Source organism: Limanda limanda, chromosome 4 (genome assembly GCF_963576545.1).
Source record: "Limanda limanda chromosome 4, fLimLim1.1, whole genome shotgun sequence".
Classification (NCBI taxonomy): Eukaryota; Metazoa; Chordata; class Actinopteri; order Pleuronectiformes; family Pleuronectidae; genus Limanda; species Limanda limanda.
The window spans coordinates 20,437,953-20,460,781 of record NC_083639.1 but is presented as its reverse complement, the minus strand read 5'-3'; the positions used below and the strand labels follow the sequence as shown (position 1 = coordinate 20,460,781).

The 22,829-nt window shown below is 41.3% G+C and overlaps 1 protein-coding gene across 1 annotated transcript; it reads right to left on the bottom strand.

Annotated features, from left to right (window-relative positions):
- Positions 1-8,319: 8,319 nt before the first annotated feature.
- On the bottom strand, positions 8,320-18,500 carry bin2b (bridging integrator 2b). Its single transcript, XM_061070060.1, has 12 exons — positions 18,266-18,500; positions 16,513-16,593; positions 15,275-15,329; positions 14,733-14,827; positions 13,624-13,719; positions 13,394-13,501; positions 13,219-13,304; positions 12,905-12,980; positions 12,681-12,763; positions 11,289-11,973; positions 9,794-9,886; positions 8,320-8,790 (listed from the first exon to the last, which is right to left on the bottom strand). Exons 1-12 carry the CDS (start codon positions 18,356-18,358, stop codon positions 8,677-8,679), a joined length of 1,665 nt encoding a protein of 554 aa, XP_060926043.1. The 5' UTR covers positions 18,359-18,500; the 3' UTR covers positions 8,320-8,676.
- Between the last annotated feature and the right edge of the window lie 4,329 nt (positions 18,501-22,829).

Here is a 22,829-nt window from a genome sequence, read left to right as displayed (position 1 = left end):
AGCATATGGTGTTTCTTGTTCAGTGTAGATCAAGCAATCCATGACCTTTATTGACCTCTGTTGGCATGAAGTACAAACTGCAACAAGTTCTTTGAAACATTTAACAAACATGTAAAAGTATGTAGTGCAGATCAGTTTTTACAGTGGTCTCCCTCGCTCATAAACAATAAAGTCACATTCGTATAATGTAAAGCTGTAAGTCAACTAACTACAGCCAATACAGAAAAAATCTGGAATTTTATATCATTATTAAACTATCACAGCTTTGTAAATCTTGCTCAGATGAAAAATAGCAGGCAGAGGGGGATATATGTTATATAGTTCCTCTAAAGCAAGTTGGGATTTTTGGATTATTATTATTTTTATCTATCTTTGCTCTAGAAGCCACATTTGTGTACATACATAAAATGCACCTTCACTGACATTGATAATTGTTTGAAAAACTGAATGGTTTTTTGTAAAAGCTGTTTATTTGCTACGTGCTGAAACATGAAAAACAGTCTTTTCGGTTTTGTTCAAATGCTTGTGGGAAATCTGTGAATTGGTTCGTGAACAGTGGTTTGCAAATTGAACTTGCTACTAAAAAGCTAAACAGTGTGCATGGAAGATAAAGAAGCTGTGGTTACAATTAGTCAAAAACTTGATATAACTTAAAACAGATGCAGTTTTGAGTTGCACTAACCAATCATTTTAAATGAACAGTGGTTTGAATGGTAAACTCTCATGGTGCATCTCATGGTTACAAACCATACCACAGAGAATTATCACCTGACTTTGCAGAGTTTTTCCGCATTTGTTCATTGTTTTATTTTGATGGCCCATAACTGTTTTGATTTGCTCTTGCGCTCTAATCAACCCTGTTTCTAGCAGCAGCAGCAGCAGCAGGGAGAGACTTTCAGTAAAGCATTGGTAAACCCACTGTATGTTAACTGAGCACCAAGGGGCAGAAATTAATGTCCAGCTAACTTGAGGAGCATTAAGCAGACACTAGTGTACTTTCTCTTTGGAGCTGGAGGAGACCAAAACAGAGCGAAGCAGAGGGTTAATATTAGATTCATACTCATCATGTAGCCAGTAACAACTCCACAGGATTGCTAATATTTCTCTTTGTCTCGCACTTGTGTAAATATGCAAATGCTTGCTAATGTGTATCTTGGTCCAAATCAAGCATCAGATTTTTTATTTTGGTAGGATTTGGGCTTTAAAATTGAAAACGGATACTCACCTCACAGGATGTTTCATTTTTTATAATCTTAGGAATGGCACCTGTAACCTCACAGAGGGTAAAACAGCGGAGTGGTTGTGTAATGGTTTTCCAACACTACCTCAGTGCTAACATTGGCCCAAAAACCAAAAGTTGTTATCACATTAGACTTGAAACCTTGGAGAAAGTCAGTGGTAAAATGTTTCATACTGTGGGGACTCTTAACCTTACTATGAAAAAGAAGAAAAGGGGAGAAAGTGAATACGGGTTGACCTTTCCTGATTTGGCTCAAGCCTGTGGAAAAAGAGCATATTCTAGTGAGTGTGCTGAAACTGCAAAAGCTCAAAGACCTTGTGTGCTAATTGCATCTGCAGGCTAATTGAAAAAGCCTGAGGAAAGAATTGTGCTGCAACACCTATTTCAGCTTTTCTTTTTTTTAGCAATTATTTTTGTTATATGTGGATGGTTGTAAAGTTTAAATGCCTTCATTTTCCACTGGTCAACTTGCCAGCCATTTGGGGGATTTTATTTAAGCCTTTTCACAGTCAAAACTGCACCCATCCCCCACATATACCCACGCACACACAAACACACACACACACACACACACATACCCATATGCACGTACACACAGGGTTGTCTCCATTATGTCAGAGTAAGGGTGATAAGAGACATAACACACACCTACTAGAAGTGTCTGCATGTTGTCTTGAGCACCAGAATATTGAGACTCTTCTCAACACACACACGCACACACACACACACACAAACACATGCAGCAGGCCACCTACACACACAGGAAGCTGCAGAATTACCACAATTAAAACAACAACCTGGCTGTGAATGTGGGAGTTTTGGGGGAAGGTTTGCTGAGTATATGCTAAAGTCAAAGTTTAGGTATTTATAAAGCCTGACATGACTCACCTCAGTAGGATCAGATATCTTGTGTGCTGACCTGACGTGACTTATAGCAGAATATGTGATCTGACTAAAAGAACCCAAGGTTAATACCTCACTAAGATATAAATGTTGACCCGAATTCACTAAACACTTAAGAGGGATACTCAAGTAAAGAACCTGCAATAATTTCACGCAAATCTTCATCTCAAACTGATCTACCAACATAATGTATGTAGTTCTAAACACTCTTGAACAAATGGTACAGTTGGTCTTTTCCTTTGCTTTTCCAGTTTGTTGGTTCTTGGGTATTCTTATAAACAAGGGTCTAAAGTGTAAAGTGAAAGATGATACTTGTACAGGTCTCCACTTCCTCCCACTATCCACAGATTAAGTAAAAATATCCCAGATATGAACGCTGCCATCTTGTGCATTTGGAGCTGAAGTTTGCTCAATAGTGATTGATGGATGAAGCCGCAGTAGCAAGTTCTCGCCAATACATGCGCTCAACCAATCGTGTGTTAGTGTCAGCTGTCAATTAACAATAACAAACAAATAACTAAGTAAAACCAAATTTACTGGGAAAATGAACACCTTTTTTGTGATACATTTATTTGACGTATACTACAGGCTAGACTATTTGGTCCCTGTTTTATCTACTGGATGAGGGATGAATTTATGATCTATACCGCAGCCAGCCACCAGGTGACAGTCAAGACGCCTTGGCTTCACTTTTGAGGAGCATACGTGTCGTCTTTAAGATAAACCCGGAGGGACTTTGCAGCCCCTTTTCCTTGCAGCCTTTCTAACTAATTATTTTTTGCATTTCACAGTTTATGGTTCAGGCTAACATCAATCTTGTCAATATTTTACTTAAATCTATCAATTGAATGCAAATAGATTCCAAAGGAATGCTAGGTGGTGTCTGTTAGATGTATAAATAGGAAACTGTTTGTTATATTATATCAACTTTATTTGGTGGGAGTATATTAATGTTTCGTTTATAGCTTGTTTAGTTTTAGAGACACTAATAACAATACTAATCATACTAATACAGGTTTTAATAATCCCTATATTGATAATGATAATAACGATTTCATTGTTGGTCCAAAATGCAGAACAGCTGTGTGAGCTCCTAGTATACAAAGAAGTAAGAATGCATGCACAATACACAGGAAGGTGGTGTTGTGGGTTGGAGGATCATCCTGCAGCACAAGGACCTCCAGCTTCAGCAGTCATCTCCCATGCTGAAGTATCTTAGAGCAACACACTCACTCACAACTGGCTCCAGGGAAGTTTTTGTGTGTCTGAGCTCTGACCTCCGACCTTCCCTGACCTCTACCGTTCCTGAGTCGGGGGGAGAGGAAAAAGAATATTGTTACGGGAAGAAATACAGCCTGAAGATTTCCTCTCTACTATTCCCACTGAGGTTAAACTTGTACCTCCGCCAAGAAGATCATCAGAGTTTATGTTTTCGTTGCTGTTTGTCTGTCTATTACTCAAAAGCTACTGATATTGTTGAAACTTGGTGGAAAGGTGGCACATTTTATTTTAAAACCTAGGACAAGATGGTGAATGTCTCTTGTAAGTTTGAAGGCCTTGCATACTGTAGTCTGATGATGAATTGCCAACCACCAAAAGATGTTCATGACCACCAGCAGTATTAGGGACATATCTTCAGTTGTGTAACTTACTGTCATCTGGGGGTTTCTGCCTATTATTTAAAAGACACCCTCTGTTAAGGTAGGCCCACCAGAGGCTCATCAAACCTGGGTGTGTCCCTAACATTGTGGGGCCCAGTTGGGGTCTTTCCTCTTGATCCAGAGCCATTGGCTGCAGCTTCTGCAGTCCCTGATGTTTCTTTTATGGTCTGGCGCAGGGCTTGTCTGTGTTTTCCCAGCTCTTTTAGCAACCTAATGGTGGCTGCTGCAGTAAAACCCTTGTAGCTGGGCAGACTTTTTGTTGTTTAGCCTCAGTTGCCGTCTCTCATTCCCTTCATCAGCAGCATCCTCCCAGGGTTCTGTCCGAAGTACACGGCATGCAGCGAGTTGGAAAACCAGATCTGGTCCTAGGGTGTTGATTGCAGTATTTCCCAGTCTTGGGCTTGCTCCAACAGACCACTCTTAAGAAGATGAGAAGGCATAACCAGGAATTATTTTCACTTTCTTTGATATTGCATGATAGGGTGCAAGCCGGGAGGTATGCCCTCTGCCAATGTCCCAGCTCATTCTTGTTTTTTTTGTGATTCTGCAATTTGTTGCTACCTCAGTGCAAGTGCATGCCCTATATAGAAATTCATTACATTACATTACATTTCATTTAGCTGCACTTTTATCCAAAGCGACTTACAATAAGTGCATTCTACCCTTTATATATACAGTCTATGATTCTACCCCGAGGGTACAAAACAAGAACATCAAGAAAGTACAATTTCTTCAAAAATAAAGCAAAACTACAAAATGCTATAAGTAAGTGCCATATAAGTGCTACTAAATTGTTAGTTTCAAAAATTGTTAGTAATTTTTTTTTAATTTTTTTAAATTTTTTATTTTTTATTCAAGGTATAGTCGGAAGAGGTATGTTTTTAGTTTGCGGTGGAAGATGTGTAAACTTTCTGATGTCTGGATGTCGATGGGGAGATCATTCCACCATTTAGGAGCCAGTACAGCAAACAGTCATGATGTTGATGAGTGTTGAGCTCGCAGTGAAGGAGCAAGTCTTTCCCTGGAAGGAAGAGTAGTTCAGTCTTGTCAAGGTTAATTTTCAGGTGGTGTGCGGTCATCCACTGAGAGATGTCAGTCAGACAGGCAGAGATTCGTGCTGCTACCTGTGTTTCAGATCGGGGAAAAGAGAGGATTAGTTGGGTGTCATCAGCATAGCTATGGTAGGAAAAGCTATGCGAGTGAATGACAGAGCCAAGAGAGTTGGTGTACAGAGAGAAGAGGAGAGGGCCCAGGACGGAACCTTGAGGGACGTTGAAGTTAATTCTCCTTCTTTTAATATTCCCCCACCACCAACAGAGACATGTATATCCATGAAGTTGTATGCACTCGTGAACATTCGGCAGTGAAAGTTCTGACTGGTTCTCATTTCCATCAGCCTGATCCACACTGAGTTTGAATGATGAGGAATGTGAGCAAGCAGTGGTTGAAACTCCATAGCTCTCCCAGGGACCATATCCGAGTTTATCTATCATTCGGGTTGTCAACACAACACCCCTCCTTAATGGACCCGAGCAGATACACCAGTTTGCCCCAAGTAACCTACTCACCTACTCCCCTCGAGACGCTGCGAGCGCACACTCACACCACAACCGGGCAGAGAAGCACGAGGCTGGCGGAGAAGAAACAGGCCCCAGAGTGATGTGCTCAGCCAGACAGAGGCCCCTCATTGAGAAAAAGACAAATAACAATGCATTATATTCACATTGGAGTGCAGCCTCGAATACTCCACTGTGAATATCACCTTTCAATATTAACCTCGCAGGGACGGAGCAGCTCTATTAATAACAGAGTCTCAGTTACCGCTGGATTCCTATCAAAAGAGGTGGGCTTGACTGTGGTTGCCTGTGTCCTGATCTTTCAGTGTATTCCCACAGGTAGCCTGAAAAATATTCAAGTGAAATGTGTCTATATTTAGAGTGTCTGGTTTCTCTGTCACCGTGGAAGAAGGAAGGAGAGAAAGAAACCAAGAGGAAGATAAAGATGTAAAATGCTCTGGAAGGAAAGGCAACATAATGACTTCATTATTCTGAGTTTGATAAGAAATGCAGAGGGAATTTAAAAAAGCCTAAACCACTGCTATCAACCAGCAACCATGCCCACAACCACCTGAAAGGGCTTCCTGTGAGTTAAAAGAGTAATTAATCGGAGTAAATATCTCAGTGTCGTGTTCAGGAAAAATGCTCCGGTGGAGGAAACGGTTTTTTCTCTGCTCCCACAGGCAAAAACAACAGCTGTAAATCAGCGGCATGTTAGGTTGTAAACCTTTTAATATCCAGATGTTATTTCACAAGAGAATCTCAAGGAAACCACAGACTTTGCGATTTGAATCGATCTCGTGTTCTGCTTTCAGCAAACAGGGAAAGAGAGAGTCCAACCCAAGTCAGGCGACTTTACACACCGAGTCCCTGTGTCACTGGGGTGACTTCATTTAGCAGGAATGGTGCAGAATGAGGTTCACTACTATATTAAGAAAACCAGCAGCAGGAGTTTTTCATCTGGAACAGAAGACACAGCAGGCACACCTTTGTTTCAACATTTATTCCTCCCTCTAACTTTTATTTAATTAAAGTTACTGTTGAAATTCGTCTTGGCAACGTCTGCTCCCTCATTGCACAATTTGGCTCATCAGCAACCTGACAGATCATCGCCACCTCACTTCCTTAAAATGTTCTATTGCATCATTACTGAAATAGAAGGTTTCAGTGAGGGTTTATGATCTCATCTCAAAATCCATCTCTTAGCTTTCAATCATAGATCTTATGGTGTGGTCTTCATCATAGATTGAGTTGACCAGTGGTCTTTTAAATGGTTCATTTTTCTGTAGAAAGACGAACTTGACACAAAGTTGATAAAGTGCTGACGTTGATTGTCGCCATCAGCTGTGTCGAAACATGTTGTTTAATGAGCGAACACCTTTCAATGGAACTTACAACAGTACCCAGAGGCATCAACAAGTGCCAATAAACCACAGAGTGTGAACGCCTCTTCCCAGCACTACTCTCATAGTAAATATGTCTTTGCTCTGGGTGCAATAAAAGTGTCAATCTAACATCTCCTTAGAAAAGACAAGAGAAGCATTTCAGTCAACGACTTTTAGCCGTGCTAGCAAAATGTCTTTACTGATCTCTATACATCTGTCAGTCGATCCACCACTCTGGTGTAGCCTGAAATAACAACAAGGCTGCAGGAAGGACTGCTGTGTAATTTCCATATGGATGAAGATTTTGTTGAGCCACTGATTTCCATGACATCTTGAGTTTGACATTAGTGATCCTGAGTAAAATGTCTTGAAAACAATTTGATGCACTTTTATGAAACTTCATACATTGATGTCTGCCAGTGGATGCTTTGTGATCCATTCACTTTTCAAGACTTGCCATCATTAGGACAAAAATGTTTTTATGATTCCCACAATTTCTTCAGTGGCGAACCTTTGCCTCCCATTCACTTCATTCTTTGACAAGGCATATCGCAGCTCGGCTTTACGTGAAGTTCAACTTCATTAGCTTCGACCCATGAAATTCACTTTGGATTTGTGTATGTGATCGGGCCCTTAGCCAGTGGTGTAGCAAGGAACTACAAATTTAGCATGTATTGTTAAAAAGTTGGATTAAATGCATGAATCAGAAGTTAAGTGGCAGAGTGGCCCTCATCACAGGATCAACGTCCTCTCCATTTGAGCTACACAATCGTTCTGTTGCATTCGATCTACCCAGTGACCACGATTGTTCTGATCCGTCGGTTTGAAATGGGTGTTCACTGTCGGGCACCACAGGAATGGTAATCGTCTCTTCTTAGTCTTGTTTCCCAGACTAAATATGTGGTCCTGCCTTGTGTCAGACCTTTGGATATGTAGGAACTGCAGCTAATTGATTTGCTAGTTCAGAAGCTTGTTGACAGCCCCAGCTGTTGGCCCTTAACATGACCACACCAAACTCAAGTCTCATATATACAGTTGGTCTCAACCCAGTCAGCACACCACAGCTATCTGTCTGAAAAGCCATGAAACAACTGTGTAACAGAGAAGCCTTATAGCTGCATTTATCCACACGGATCCTTCAACTCCCTCTTTGGTGTGAGCTCATTAACCAGCTGGCTACAGTAGATCTGTGTATAATCTGCAGTGAGGAAATCAAGTTTCTTGTTTCCACACAGCAGAACTGCCAAACTAGATGGCATCAGCCCCAGCTCGGCATGTTTTTATACAAGACAGACCTCTCTTCCACAAACTTCTCACAGTCAGTCAGTCAACAAGTCTCAGTTTCCAGGTCTTCACATTATTTTCACATTCCAATCTGGTGATTCATTGGAGTCCTTTTCTCGAGGCTATTTATCTGCAGTCCTGCCACAACTTTATTTACAAAATGCAAAATCTCTTGACTGAGTCGTCTCAACTTGGATTCATCAAATGAATACATGGCACAATAAAGAAATGGTTGTATGAAAATTTCAGAGTCACATCCTCCTTTTTTTATTTAGAACTTTATTGGGAAGTTTATCACAGGGTTAAAGAATCAATTTTAAAAAAGATTTTCACAGTGTTTCGTAGAAAGACATTTAAAATACAAAAAGAGTAAAATACTGTCAATACTGTAACTTTTCCAAACATCTCTTACAAAATGTTCTGCAGCTCATTCACTTTTGTTCCACATGTTGCAACATCTTAGCATGTGAGTAACCGTGTGGGACACGCTCATCTGTTTGTACAGGATCTGCACCCAAAACATATGGGTTCACTCCCTCCATGTGTGTGAGTGTGTACGTGTATGTGTGAGTGTGTGAGAGGGAGAGAGAGACCACAACTCTTGTGTGAAAGAAGAACATTTTTCAGACTGAGGAGTGACCATTGCCTCATTCTGGCTGAACAGGCTTGATGAGTTTTTCCGAGAAGATCCCAGAGTGATTTTCTAGATCTGTGTGCTGGTTCCAGCTCTCCTCCCTGATCCCCCTCACCAGGCCGTCTTGCTGCGAGACACATTAAACACATGTGAGATCTTAAAGAAGCAAATCAACAATCAGATCTGACATTTAGTCAATGTTAACAATTTACTTTTCCTGCTTTATGAAAAGAATGACAGAAATATGCAGCGGTGTCTTATATTTCCTCCAAAACAGCACCAAAGGTTCTTAGAGTTTCCTCCTGAGAGCAAGCGATGGTTAATGTCTCAGTTAATTCGATATTCATTAATATACGAGTGTGTAAGATACTAGAAGATTGAATTACATCCAGTTGAAAAACACTTGTTAAATCTTTAAAAAATATAACTAGTAATTGGTCCCAAAGAACAATATTTGATGTAACCAAAATAAGAATTAAATAACATTGAATAATGTTGACATTTTAAAAAAAGTAAAAAGTTATTCAAAATATGTATTTATTTATTTTATTTTGTGAGGAATTAATATTCACCTAGTGAACCATATAACAAATGTTTTGCTGATGAGCCGATATGATTTTTGAAATGTGCTTTTTAAAAAGGACATTATCAATGACTGCACTGACATAATGGGGCAGTTTACCTCTCAGTTATTTATATGCATTATTAACAACAACAGTTTCTTCCAGTGCTAAAGCTTGACAGGAGTGGACAGGATTCCTAAACCTAAATGCCACTTGTTTTTACAAGCTTTTTCCTGACTTTCAGCATGAGAATGTTTAACGAATCAACTTCTGATTATTAGTAAGAATATTTTAATTTGAAACATTTTCTGCTTTCAGATCCGCAGTGGTAATCTCTTATGCATCATTTGAAGTATCAATCCACTGTAGAAGAAAATCAAAAAGCTGTGAAAACAGTGCATTTCCAGCTGGATGCACATATACAAGTCTGACGAAGAAAAAAAATCCCCACAATGTATTGACCAGGACACAAATTCAGTTAGAGGGAGCAGACTTTACTCTTCTATCTCCCTCATCTCTGAGGTAGCACAGGAAACAAGAAATGCTTTAACAAGAACACAAACCAACCTCTTGAGTGTCAGCAAGTACCAGGATGACGTCTCCCTGTTCAAACTGGAGAAGGCCCTCTTCAGATGCTGCATGGCTCTCCAGCGCCACCCCCTGGTGTAAAACGAAAGGCACATCAATGCAAGCTTAGGAATTTACATTACATCACAGATCATTTAGCTGACGCTTTTATCCAAAGCGACTTCCAATAACTATTAGGGGCAATTCAGGTTTCAGTATCTTGCCCAAGGGCACTTCGGCATGCATATGGGAAAGACTGGGATCGAACCGCCAACCTTCAGTTCACCAAAAGGATTGAATGTTTTTCAGATTTTGTAGTACATGTTCGAGATTTTCCTTCCACCAAATAAAAAGGAGGTAAATGCAATTTGTACCTTCATGGATTTGAAAAGGTATTATTCAAATGAATCAACAGCCACTCCTTTATACACACAGAAGGAACACACTGTCACCTATTTCTTGAGTACACTTGCTCCCATTGTAACATTTCACTGTGAGTCTTTTAAATGTAGCGTATTGGCAGAGACTTTTGAGACTGGAATCTCACGACCTTGACAAATTCAGTCAAACTGTCTCCATGTCGTGATACTGGAGCTTAATGAGAAAATATTTAGCTTTTTGTAATCTGGTGAACCCTTTGACCCAGACAACCATCGAGCTTTGACTTAAACACTCCACATCCTACCACAGTGTGCAAGAGATATGAACACTATGTTCACTACCAGCTTGTCTCTGACTGTGGGTGTCCGCTGATTGGTGTTGAGCAGGCAGTGAACACTGAGTTCTCCTGCTGCAGAACACAACACTAAAGATGCTTTTAGACCTGCGCTGAACTCTGAATAATCTCACAAATGTCCTGCCAGTCCCCTAGTAAAATCTCTGGAATGAGACCATGTGAGAAAACAGCAGACGATACTGCGGTGGATTCACCCGGAGCGAGAAACAGTGCTGATGACAATTCTAAAGCGCACCAGACACAAAACTGAAAAAAATAAAATATAATACAAGTATCTCAGGATGATAAGAGGAGCCATACACGAGGTGACCCCAATGGAGATGTCAGAGCTTTGACGATAAGAGCCAACGCTGGTGTTGTTGTGCTGTGAACAGAAACACAGGATCTCAAGAGTGGAATGAATAAGTTGCATCCTGCTTCTGCCTGCAGCACCACACCTCACCTGAACGACCAGGAGATTAGGGTGTTGTAAACATGTCTGAGCGGATAATCTCCTGCTGCTTGTCAATGTGGCAAAGGTAAACACGAATTGTGAGGACATTCTCAGTGGTTCATGTCTGAAACTGCTACTGACAGCAGTGATGCTGAACCAAAACATTGACAACTACGCAATGAGCTGCAACTTACTTTAAGGCTCTATCAAGCTGAAGGAGGCTTCAAATTCACCTGATAATTGTCTGTAGGTTCATTACTTAAATTGAGTGTTTTAAATTGTTTCAAAAATATTGATTATAGACACTATAAAGGGTAGTTGGGTACCTTGTACAAGAAGCCAGGTGGACTGTGGGAACTGGAGTCCTCTTTAGATTCTGCTGTCTCCTGGTCGGATGTTGCTTCTTGTGTCTCCTCCTGCTGGTCAGCAGTTAGGAGCGGGGGTCTGTCAGTGCAGCGGAACGAGAGGCGGGGAGCAGGAACCGGTGCAGGTTTGGGCGTGACCTCCTCTGATGGTGGATCCACCAGCGTCTCCTGCTCAGGAGTGGGTGAGGCATCGCTGTCTGCAGAATCAGAGGGATTGGACACCTCCTGGCTCACCGCCTCCAACTTTGGCACTCCCACTCCCGAGTCGTCCGACTGGTTCCCAGCGAGCTCTGCTTCTGCTTCAGCCACCTCCTGCTCCTCCACCTCCTCCAGGCTGTGACCCCCTGTGCTCCGGTCACTGTTCTCATTTTCACACACCGACTGCCTGTGGGGTGTGTTGGTGCCGCTGGAGCTGAGATCTGAGTCTGACGAGTTGATGTCTTTGGAGGAGACGCTGCCCTCTTCTGGTGGGCTGGTTTCTTCAGAGTTGCTTTGGGTCTGTGGAGCAGTGGGGGAGGAGGGCTCGCCGTCTTTTCCGTTTTCGGTGGTGGGGCGTAGGGAGACATGGTCAGCTGGGAACGCAGTATTGCAGGGGATGGGATTGGAGATAACCAGGGATTTTCTCTTCCTCGACTTGCCTGCCGTACTAGTTGAAGAAAAAAAATGTATTTTTACTGATCATAACAAGTCATTTTGTAAAACTAACGAGCCATTGAAGAGAGTTCACATCGGCGCAGACTAGTGCAGTGCCTGTTCTATACCTGTTCTCTTGTCCTGTGTTGAAGCTCCAGAGATATTTCAGAATGATTTATTGTCATTAATGAGTCCTCCTCAAACAATATACTGTCACTTTTTATACGTTTTTAGCAGAGCTTTTTATAAACAGTCTTTGGTGCAGAGTTAAGGTGAGTTTATAGTCAATGTTTTTCATAAAATTTAACTGAATTTGCTTTATTACTGTTCACGTATGTGGCTTATATATAACTTTCAATGATTTACTGAAGGGCTATTTTTCATACATTGCATGTCGGCTATTTCCAAGGTTTGTTAAGCAACCAACACCATCTTCAGACCCAAGTTCACAACTTCTCAAAATAAAGCTCTAAAATTCCGCTTGTGTCCACATCACTCTAAACTCAGCACTGCACTCCAAGACCACTCAGAATACACTAGTCAATAACTGTGCTGAGTCAATAAGTTCAGCTGTTCATGAGATATGCATCTCCAGAAAAAAATGTTTGTAGAATTAGTGGGCAGTCAGGCTGCAGTCAGCTTGTGTGTTGCTTAAGACATTTCTTGTTGTGAACACTGTGACCATAGACAACGAAACAACAGCAGCTACACAATCCTTACCTGTTCAGGCCCTTGATGATGAAAGCTTTCCCTGAGTGTTGAGTCTCCAGTTTTTTCATCACATTGTAAAGCTCACGGTTCAGCTGCAAAACCAAACCACAACATAAACACTTCAGTGGAAATTCTTCATCAACCTTGTGTATAACTAATGCAAGGCAGATATCAGATACTTCATATCAGCAACATGAGAGTGATGTAATAAAATGCTGGGTGTTATCTCTTACCACACTCATTTCCTTGTAGAAGACGTCTCTCAGGTTTGATACGTTTTGGAACACTGTCACGTAGCAACCTATACGGCTACAGAGACACAGACAGCAGCTCAGTTTATTTACGTGACCTTCCTCAGTAACAAGCTCTGCCTGGACTTATAAATCCTTAAATGCACATTTACACATCAGATTTCAGTTTCAGTCAGGAATAATGTCAGGCATGTTAATATTGTTTTCTTGTGTACTATAGGAGGACACCTACTGGAATTTTGAGGCCAACCCTGGTATTGAAATTCATTAATAAAATTCCACACGGTCAGACGTACCTCTGATAGAGAACAGGCAGTTCCTCCCTCATCTCGTTATTTATCTCTTCAAAGACGCTCTGGGTCTTGTTAAACTCCTCTTCTGCCTGTAACAGAGCATTGGGAGATTCTTAAAAAAAACAAGAAAAACATTGAGACTCGTCATTTCAGCGCTGTACCATAAAAACAATCCTACCTTTGCTATTTTGGCGTCATCCTTTTTCTTGGCACTCTGCAGCGCCTCCAGGTGGTGACGTGCTGAGTCGTAGTCCACAAGCTTGCGTCCGCGTTTAGCAACTCGCTCCTGAAAAACAGACGTCGGCCCTACTTCAGTAAAAGCATCATCCTCCAACCAGAAACCGAATGGACCATTTAAACGTGTCATCAAACGTACGAGCTGCTTCATGTGTAAAGGCATCACGTTACCTTGACCTCCGGGAACTGGCTTGTGTAGTTCTCCATTGTGCGGACAATCTGGTCACTCAGTTTCTCTTCATAGTCGTTCCTCAGCAGGTCTTCACTCTAAGAGACACAGCCAGTATCGCATCAGTACAACTGTAACAGGCCTTTCTAACTGTAACAGAGCCACATACAATATTTCAGTAAGGGAATGTTGTGCAAAGACGATGGGATCACTCATGCACAGTTGTGAAACGCCTCATTCCCTCCCTTTCAATAACAATATGCAGCAACTGAACTTAGCAGATGGATACTTCTAATCCTTCTACGTCAAAACAAATGAATTCCTCAGCTGTTACTTTTATTATCTCCAGTGCAGTGAAGAATATATTGTGTATATACAACATGCCATATTTAAAAAGGCAGTGTACAAAAGGCGGCTGCTTGGTGTTCGAATCAGTTGCAGATGTTAGAAGACAGGTTTTTTTTTATTATAAAGTTATTTAATACAATAACTTAATAGTTAGTCAATCTTAACTTATTTCAAGGGCAATGGCAGAGACTGTAATATCAAGAGTTTTTAAAGTATTTACACAATCTACTTTTGAGATTTCTTCCACAAGAATGACAAGAATGGGCTCCTCAGCTGCCATACTAGGTGCAATGCTTGCGTATCACAACAGGATGTTCAATTCACCACCGTTTTTTTATATAAATGTTTTGCTCTCTCTTGTTTAGGCTGAATGTCGCCACGATGGGAGATGGACAACACTAAAAAGTCATAGAACACATCTCACTTTAGGTAGTTCTTATCACACCAACGTATGTTTAAGTGTTTGCGTTTCTGATGTGTTTTATTTTGGTTTGACTGACTGGTTGAGCATGTGTATCAGCAGGAGTCAGATATTTCAGCTTCATTTTTGTACAATGAGGGGAAGTGGTCCATGTTTAGATACAGTCTATGGGCTTGAAACCCATGTCAGCATGGTAAACTAGATCATGCTCGATCAGACTTGTTTGGTGGAATGTAATTTCCCTGAAAACAAACCTGACCCGCTGAAAGGAAAATGATGTTATCAGATTATTTGTTATCTGGCTCCCATGAGACATATGACACTTGTACATGGTGAACACACCTCGGTGATGACAGCCAGGTCCTCCACGCCGTTCCAGTCTGACTCATAGATGTCCTGCAACGTCTGGGACAGCCGCTTGGACGTCTCATGCACAGCTGTGGAGAAGAGCAGGAAATTGTGTAAAAATCTCAGAACCTAATCTTGACTCCACATGGAGCAACTTATCATCTAGCATCAGCAGCACACAGAGCTTTGTGGTGGTATTGTTTTAGGGTTTGTGGCACAGTTACACCCACACCGAGAAGGTCAGAACAACACTGGTTTCCTGAGTGGAGCCCAGTATGCAGAAGCAGAAGCTGACAACACCAGAAACCCAATGGATTCCTGCACATGAATCCCATGTGCAATGCTGCGTCGGCTGTTTTTCACGGCAAGACGGACAACACAGCAGCACCGTCAGAATTGCAAAAGTGAAACAAAGGATCCAAGAATAGAAGAATGTCACTTCCCTATTCTTTACCTAGTTTGCTGAGCAAAAGGGTGCTATTCTGATAGCACTGTATTGTGTGAGTGTAAATGAGGTACAAGTTGTGAAAACCCACCTTTCACTGCTGCGTGGTAGGCTTTGACGTCTTTGAACAACCTGACTCCATCGACCTGTGTGCGGATGCAAGGGACAAAGCAGAAAACAAAAAGATGTTAAATTTGATCCTCTGTAACAGTATCACTACGGGAGATCTATTCTGCATATACTCAACGCACAAAGCAAGACAGTCTGACAACACAGTTTGAATTATATTGCAATCAAAACAGTTGATGTGGTGATGGTGGTGAAGTGAAAGTCCTGTTGTGTCAGCGCGTCGACTTCCTTCCCGCTTCTCCCCGCCAGTTTCCCTATGCTGTGTTGCTGCCTTAGACACCGAGTGAACCCTGAACAACCTAAAAGTGAAGCTGTAATGTTTGCACAGCAGGCTGTGGCCTCAAGGGAGGGATGGGATCATGATGGATGTAAAAACAAAGCGTAACTGTAGCACAAGTAGAAAAACCTTATAAAGTCGGTGCACTCATTTTAGAGTGATGCCAATCTAAAGTTTAGCACATGAACTAAACAGTCGGACGAGAGCAAGTAAGGCAATAACAGCAATACTTCAGGAGTAATACAATTAGAACGTGTGAAGTTTATTGATTTTAATTTTCTAATTTGTAAAAAGAACATTGTGTTCTTACTCGTATGTCCCGAGTCAACTTTCTGTCTCTTCAGTCAAAACTAAATTATACTTACTCTGATTTTATTATCTTTTTCTATGTAACTTTTGTATTTCTTTTAGAATGCTTCCTTTTAGTACTTTCTTATATTGCTTTTAAAATTTGTCATGACTTATATTTTATGTAAAGCACTTTGAATTGCCTTGTTGTTGAAATTTGCTAAACAAGCAAACTTTGAGTCTTTAAAATTGAGAGTTCCTTAAATATGAGTATATAGACTGCATTAGTGCTTAAGTTAAAGTTTATCTACAGATAAGAAAGACACCAAACAGTATTTATGCAGATTTGATAAGAAAATTAGAGAGTTGCAACTTGTACAAGTAAGTATTTCCAATCTTCCCGGGTGATGTGTCTGTCTGAACCTGCGGGATGGAATCTAAATGCAACAACAAACTGAGCATTAATCCACTAAACTGGAGATTTCTGGTCAGGGGGGATAAACATGAGCTGCTTAACAATAAAAAAGCTGGTTTACATGACCTTAATTTGAGCCAGGGAATGTGAATGTGTGAATGGCACAGTGCTGCCATGCAGACAGGCCTCCTTATAATGAAGAGGTGAGGTGCTGGTGTACCTGCTGCTTGTTGAGGCTCGTGAAACACTGCTCAAACTGTTCGTCTTTGGTCTCCATGGTTTTGCCCAGTTTCTGGAGGACCTAAGGAGCAGAAAACAGAAACAGAGAAAGTGAGTCTCAACATTGTAGTCAGACATGGGTCTTCACTCTCCATCATTAACAGTTACTAGAGGGGAACTAGAGAGTTCGGCTGGCTGATTAATGTTGGACCCACCATTTGTGCATTTCACATTTACAGCCGCTGTTGTTATCGACACAAAGTACAATGAAATACACAGAAGGACTACTTACATTTCAGAAGGCAAAAATATCCATTAGCATGAGTCATGAATGTAGCCACAGAGGAAAATAAGTAATAAGTAACAAAGCAAAGATGACACTGAAAATAACCAAGAGTGAGGATAAATCTATGCCGTTGCAAATTCTTCCTAAAGATGGATGTTATATCTGGTCTTTTTTTTTTTTTATAAGGTCATTCCAACCTCATATCATCATGGTATTTGTAAATACTAAATTACAGAGGGCCGTCTTTCCAAAGATAAATCAGTCTTTACATGAGGTTTTGTGGTTATTTTTTTCGGTCAGGTACACATTCTTTTTTCTCTCCTGCCATTGCTGTGTAGTGATTCATTAATCAGCCCACATACATTGTCTGGAAATATTGATACATCTGCAATAATCAAATGTGTGGGTTTCATCTGAACACATCGGCCTGACTGGAGTTTCTGTCTGGCACCGTCAGTAATGACACACTGATGCACCATACAGGACCATCTGTTGCTGTGGTCCACCTGAACTAGACACACTTGGCTCACTCTTACAGCGTCCTTCACATTCCACTGCACGCAGCGGTTTGAAAGACTGACTGACACATTTCAAGGACATTCAGCTTTAAATCTGCAACAAAGGCTCTTGTTGTTGTTATGGCTATCCTCCCAGTTTCCATGACCAATAAATAAAGCTATAAAACAAATTCCAGAATCCCCGCATTAGACTTCGATCTTGCAGCCACTCATTGGAGTTGCTGTTTTGAGGTGGAGCAGAGTGAAATCTAACAACTCAGCCACAAGCAGAGCGAGAGAGAGGAAGTGCACAGGCAGGAAGTGGCAGCTTGTGTGTCCACGCACACGTCTGTACAGCACTCAACAACACTATGTGTTTATGCATTGATCTTTCGCAACAACAAAACATGTGTACAGTTAATAGAACTCCTGAGACAAAGGCCTGGAGCACCCCTGAATGGTTTGCATATCAACACTTTGCCAGATGGTGAATATCACAGCTTCTCACTCCCAGTTTAGCCCTGTCACCTTGGAAGATTTAATTTTTGGGTTACAACTATCTACAGACCTAGATAACGGTAGTCTGCCCCAGACTGGGAGGGTCCCAGTAGCTACACAAGAATTTATTTATGAGCAAAACAGTCAAGTCTGTTATTCAACGTTATCTTTGCAGTGGAATAACGGTGAAATCAAACTATTTCTACACTCAAACTCGACTCAAAATGCTGAGTGTGCATGTTTGGGGTCGACCACAAGTTACAACCCTCATCACAAGTGTTCCAAACAAGCTGTTCTGTATGTTATTGATAAGGAAAGTGATGGTTAATTGTAAGGCAGGGATCCTGATGATTCAATTTAACCACAAGATAAAGCTGCCTGACAAAGCAAGCTCTGAAAAGACAATGCGTGAAGTTTACAGCGTGCACAGTTCCATGGAACACAGCGGGACTTCACCAAACTGGTTCTCTCACCTTCTCCTGAGCTCGATTCAGAGACTTCTGGACTCGTTTGGCGAGGAATCCAGCTCCTGCCTGGAGGTTCGGGCCCATCTTGTTTTCAGCCATCGTCGCTTCTTCTCCTCGGGGGGGTTCAGTCCACCTCCTGTGCGCTCGCTTGCTCTGGAGAATCTGCCTCCTCCTCGGCGCGGTGACGGAGCTTCAGGGCGGAGGAGGTGGAGCAAACGTCAAGAAGACTCAGTGAGGCTCAGCAGCTGGGAGGGAGAGCTCCTTCAATGCAGCGTCATCGCTCCTGTTCACACTTGTCGGAGGAAGGATTGTTTCTGTGCGTGTCCCGATCTGTTGCACAAACACCGTGGGCACCGGAGCAGGGTGGAAGTCATGCAACCGCACTCACCTGGAAACCACGTGTGCAAGTTAAAAGTCCCCGATGACGCCGGCCTGAATCAGCAACGTGACGTCAGCAGGGACCGAGATGCTGCCATTTCTCTTTTGTCGAATTCATAGCCATCTAGTGTTGCAACTGATGTTAATTGGTTTATTGCCTTAAAGCAGGGGGTTTTCAACCGGGGGTCCCCGGCCCCCTTGGTGGTCCGCGACGGCATTGCAGGGGTCAGCAAACACATTTCCAGGTTACTCTTGAATATCGTGAAAAATATCTAAAATTAGAAAAATATGTCTAAAATAATATAAAGGTGAGTGGACTTGACCATGCCCAGATATCACACTGATAGGTATTCCCTCTCTTCACACACACACACACACACACACACACACACACACACACACACACACACAGAAATACTACTCAACCACCACCCTCCCCCCCAACACTAGGAGTAGGTGGGATTTGCTGATGGTGATCCTGAGGTTAAACTTAAGTAGGCCTCAATTGTTTGTGTGATATTGTATGATTATCATTTGTGACATATTCTGCATTACTTTGTCATCTCCCCTCTTCAGTTGAAGCCCCAGTTTATGTTGATTGTTATTGATCACCGTTACTTTAACGTTCTCTCCACATGTCAGCTACATGTCTGTACATTTAAGTCATGAACGTTATATACTGATGTACATATGGTTCTGAGATGCAGTACAACTACAAACTGCATTTTAATTTTGTTTTTAATTCTTAAGCACTGAAAATCAACCGCTTTTGATGTTTTTTACACAGATTTTTCTAGATTTGTTTGAGGTGTTTAAATAAAACCAGCATGGAAAACCAAATGTTAAAACTTCCTTCTATCCACATGCACGCACGCACACACACGTGGGCACGCGTGCGCATAGGCACATCAGTGGGCCGCGGATTACTTTCTAGTCAGAATGGTGGTCTCTGGGACAAAACTAGTTGAAAACCCCTGCCTTAAAGGGATAGTTCACCCAAAAACGGAAGTTTACTCAGTATCTACCACTTTGGAGATGGAGGGGTGGGTGAAGTGTCCACAAAACACTTTTAGGAGTTTCAGGGGGAAACAGCGTTGCAGTCGAATCCAATACAATTGAAATAGATTGCGACAACTTCTGCAAACGCAAAAAAAAAACAATTATAGAAATAAAAACCCAAACTGATACACAAATGAACATGGCTCCAGAGGAGGATATCACTGGACCTTTTGGCTAAAAACATGATCCCATACCGAGTGAAATCTGAATGAAAAATCTGAATTTCGGGGTTAAGGGACACTTGGATGACACCACAGGAGCGGTATGGAGTCAGGTTATGCTTTATTTCTGTTTTTAGTTTTTTTTTACGTTTGAAGTAGTGGACACCCTTGACTTCAGTTGTTTTGGATTTGGCTAGATCACTGTTCACCCCTGGAACTCCTAAAGCGTTATGTGGACTCAAACACTTCACCCACTCCTCCATCGGCATAGTGGTGAGTAGACATTGAGTAACTTTTCATTTTTGGGTGAACTATCCCTCTAGATCATATTTCTCTTCCTTGGAACACTGACACATCACATTGCCTCATCCTACCTCTGGTGAGGTGTTTGCTGAGTTGGTCACTGTTGACACATCTGCTTCTCACTATAGTGACATGACTAATGGTTCCACCCCAATGTTTACCCTTCACATCTCATTTGACTGGAATATTCAGTAATTACAGTTACACTGACTAAACCTGTCAGTCCCCAACCTCCTGACACATCAAATAAAAACTTGGGTTTTATTGTAGATCTCATGAAAAATAAACCTGAGGCTTATAGTTTACTGACGACAAACAAATATGTAACACAATTGTATTGGCACATGTCCACTGTGAGTCAGATTAAGTAGAGTCATACCATATGTATATGCTTCTCTCCTCTGAAGATGTCTTCTGTGGTTTTTCTGAGGACGGGGCTACATTAACAAAAAGTCTGTTTGTAATACTTTTCTGACTTTTGTTCTGACTCAATATACTCTATGCTCACACAAACACACACAGAGACACAAACACACACACACAGTCGGGTTTCCATGACTTCAGAGGACCTTACATTGACTTACAATGACTTGCTCTAACCATAACCACAGTTGCTACTTGCCTAACCCTAACCTTAACCTAAACCTAACTTTACAACACTCTTACTTAAAACATAATTCCACCTTATAATGTAAAATGTAATGTTTTACATTATGGAGACTTGCTCTTTGTCCCTATAAGGTAGACAAGTCCCCATAATGTGACTGTGTTAGCAGCTTTGTGTACCTAGAACATGAGTAATACCTGGACACACACACAGGTTTGCACAGCTATGCTCATTAAGATTTTGCATTCACTTCCATTCATCATCGACAGTCTAACCAAAACCTGATCCCTTACCACAACCATGACCAATAGATGCCTAACCTTAACCTTAACATTAACCTTAATCTAACCATTATTCACATCTTACTCCAATAACCAGGACCAAACAATTATTGGCCTCATAAGGACTGAACTTTGGTGCCCATGAGGTTTACTGGCTCTGACTGTCAGTTTTCATACTGGAAAAAATCCTAAAGCGGTAAAAAAAGCAAGTTGCCGTAAAAATATAATGTTCAAATTATAAAGCTGCTATAACCAAGAACTTTTACGATTGTATCAAATGACAGTTCCATTCAGTTTTATTTGGATAGAGAGATGGGAGATGGCTACACAGGAGAGGAGCCTGGTAGCTGAAGCATCTAGTTCCCATTCTACTCTTACTCAAGGATACCAGAAGTGAGCCTGTATTTCCGGAGCAATTTCTGTTTTAAAGCACATGTTTATGAACTGTATTATGGAGCTAAACTCCTCTGGTATATTATGCCAACCTTTCCCACCGCCCCTACTTTTGTTTTCAGAGGGGCGGCAAGGTTGAATTTCATACACATTGAGGCTGCTGCACTATTAACAAGATCATCAACTGTCCTCCATTTTAGGCTATTGACTGATGGCAATGGAGTAAATAAGAATTGAAAAACAACAAACAATATCTCCTTAAATTTGGTTAATTTAATTATCTGATAGATATCGACTGCAATTGATTTTTTCCCAAGATTATATAGTCCAGCAATGGTTGACAGAAGAGGATTGGGGGATAAATAAAATAATTCCAGCGAGTGAGACTACATGAAAGAGGTCGGCTAGTGACGCTAGTGAACAGTAAAAATCCAGATATCACAGGGGCAAAGGTATCGCTAAAAGAAAGAGATTGTTGATCCTACACTCACCAGGTAGTGAAATGTGACTCCATGTGCTAATGTTGCTTTGTGTAGCTGCTGGATGTCTTTACTAAGCAATATGTTTGTTCACAGGTTCACTGATTGAACTACCATAGAAACAAAATAAGTAACTGTTAGATTAAATGGTAAAAAAATGTATTACTGGTTTTGTCGGGTTAAAGGGGAAATCCACCTTATTCATACATAAAGATTTGTTTAATTGTCAGAAGGTCCTCTGAAACTCATCATCTAAAATATCTGCTCTAGCTCAGAATGGGGTTATCTAAAATCTGAAAAAAATTACCATGATAATGCCATGAGGGTCATCTCAGTTTGGACATGAGACATCACATTTTGTAACAGACAGTCTGACGACAGATGGTTTGAATCTGCCATATGAGAAGTGTGGGAACCAGTGATTCTAGAGCTTGACACATATAAGGGTCTTAAAGTTAAGATTAGTCTGCCTCATTTTCATCGGCCTTGACTTGATTATGTGAATCCCTCAACTTTGGCAAGTGCAATGCTAAATCACCTACTTGAACAGACAAATATAACGCTACAGAACAGTGAAACATTGATTTAAGGGGGAAGTGTGAGTAGAAGACATTATGATTTTTAACTTTTCCAACAACAATTACATAGACAGCATTCAGTTGGTGAGCTGAGAAATACTGAAGTGAACATTGGAATCTAACGGGAAATAAAACAACTTGTTGTAGTGAAGAGGAGGTATGTATTAATATAGTGAATTTCTATTCTTGTTGACCACTTACAGTACAGCCAATAACCTTTGCACACATATTCTTACATTTCATCCATGGGCAGCACTTTTTCCATAAGGAGGAATTTGTGGTTCAATCTCTTGCCCGAGGGCACTCCGGCATGCAGATGGAGGAAGAGCTA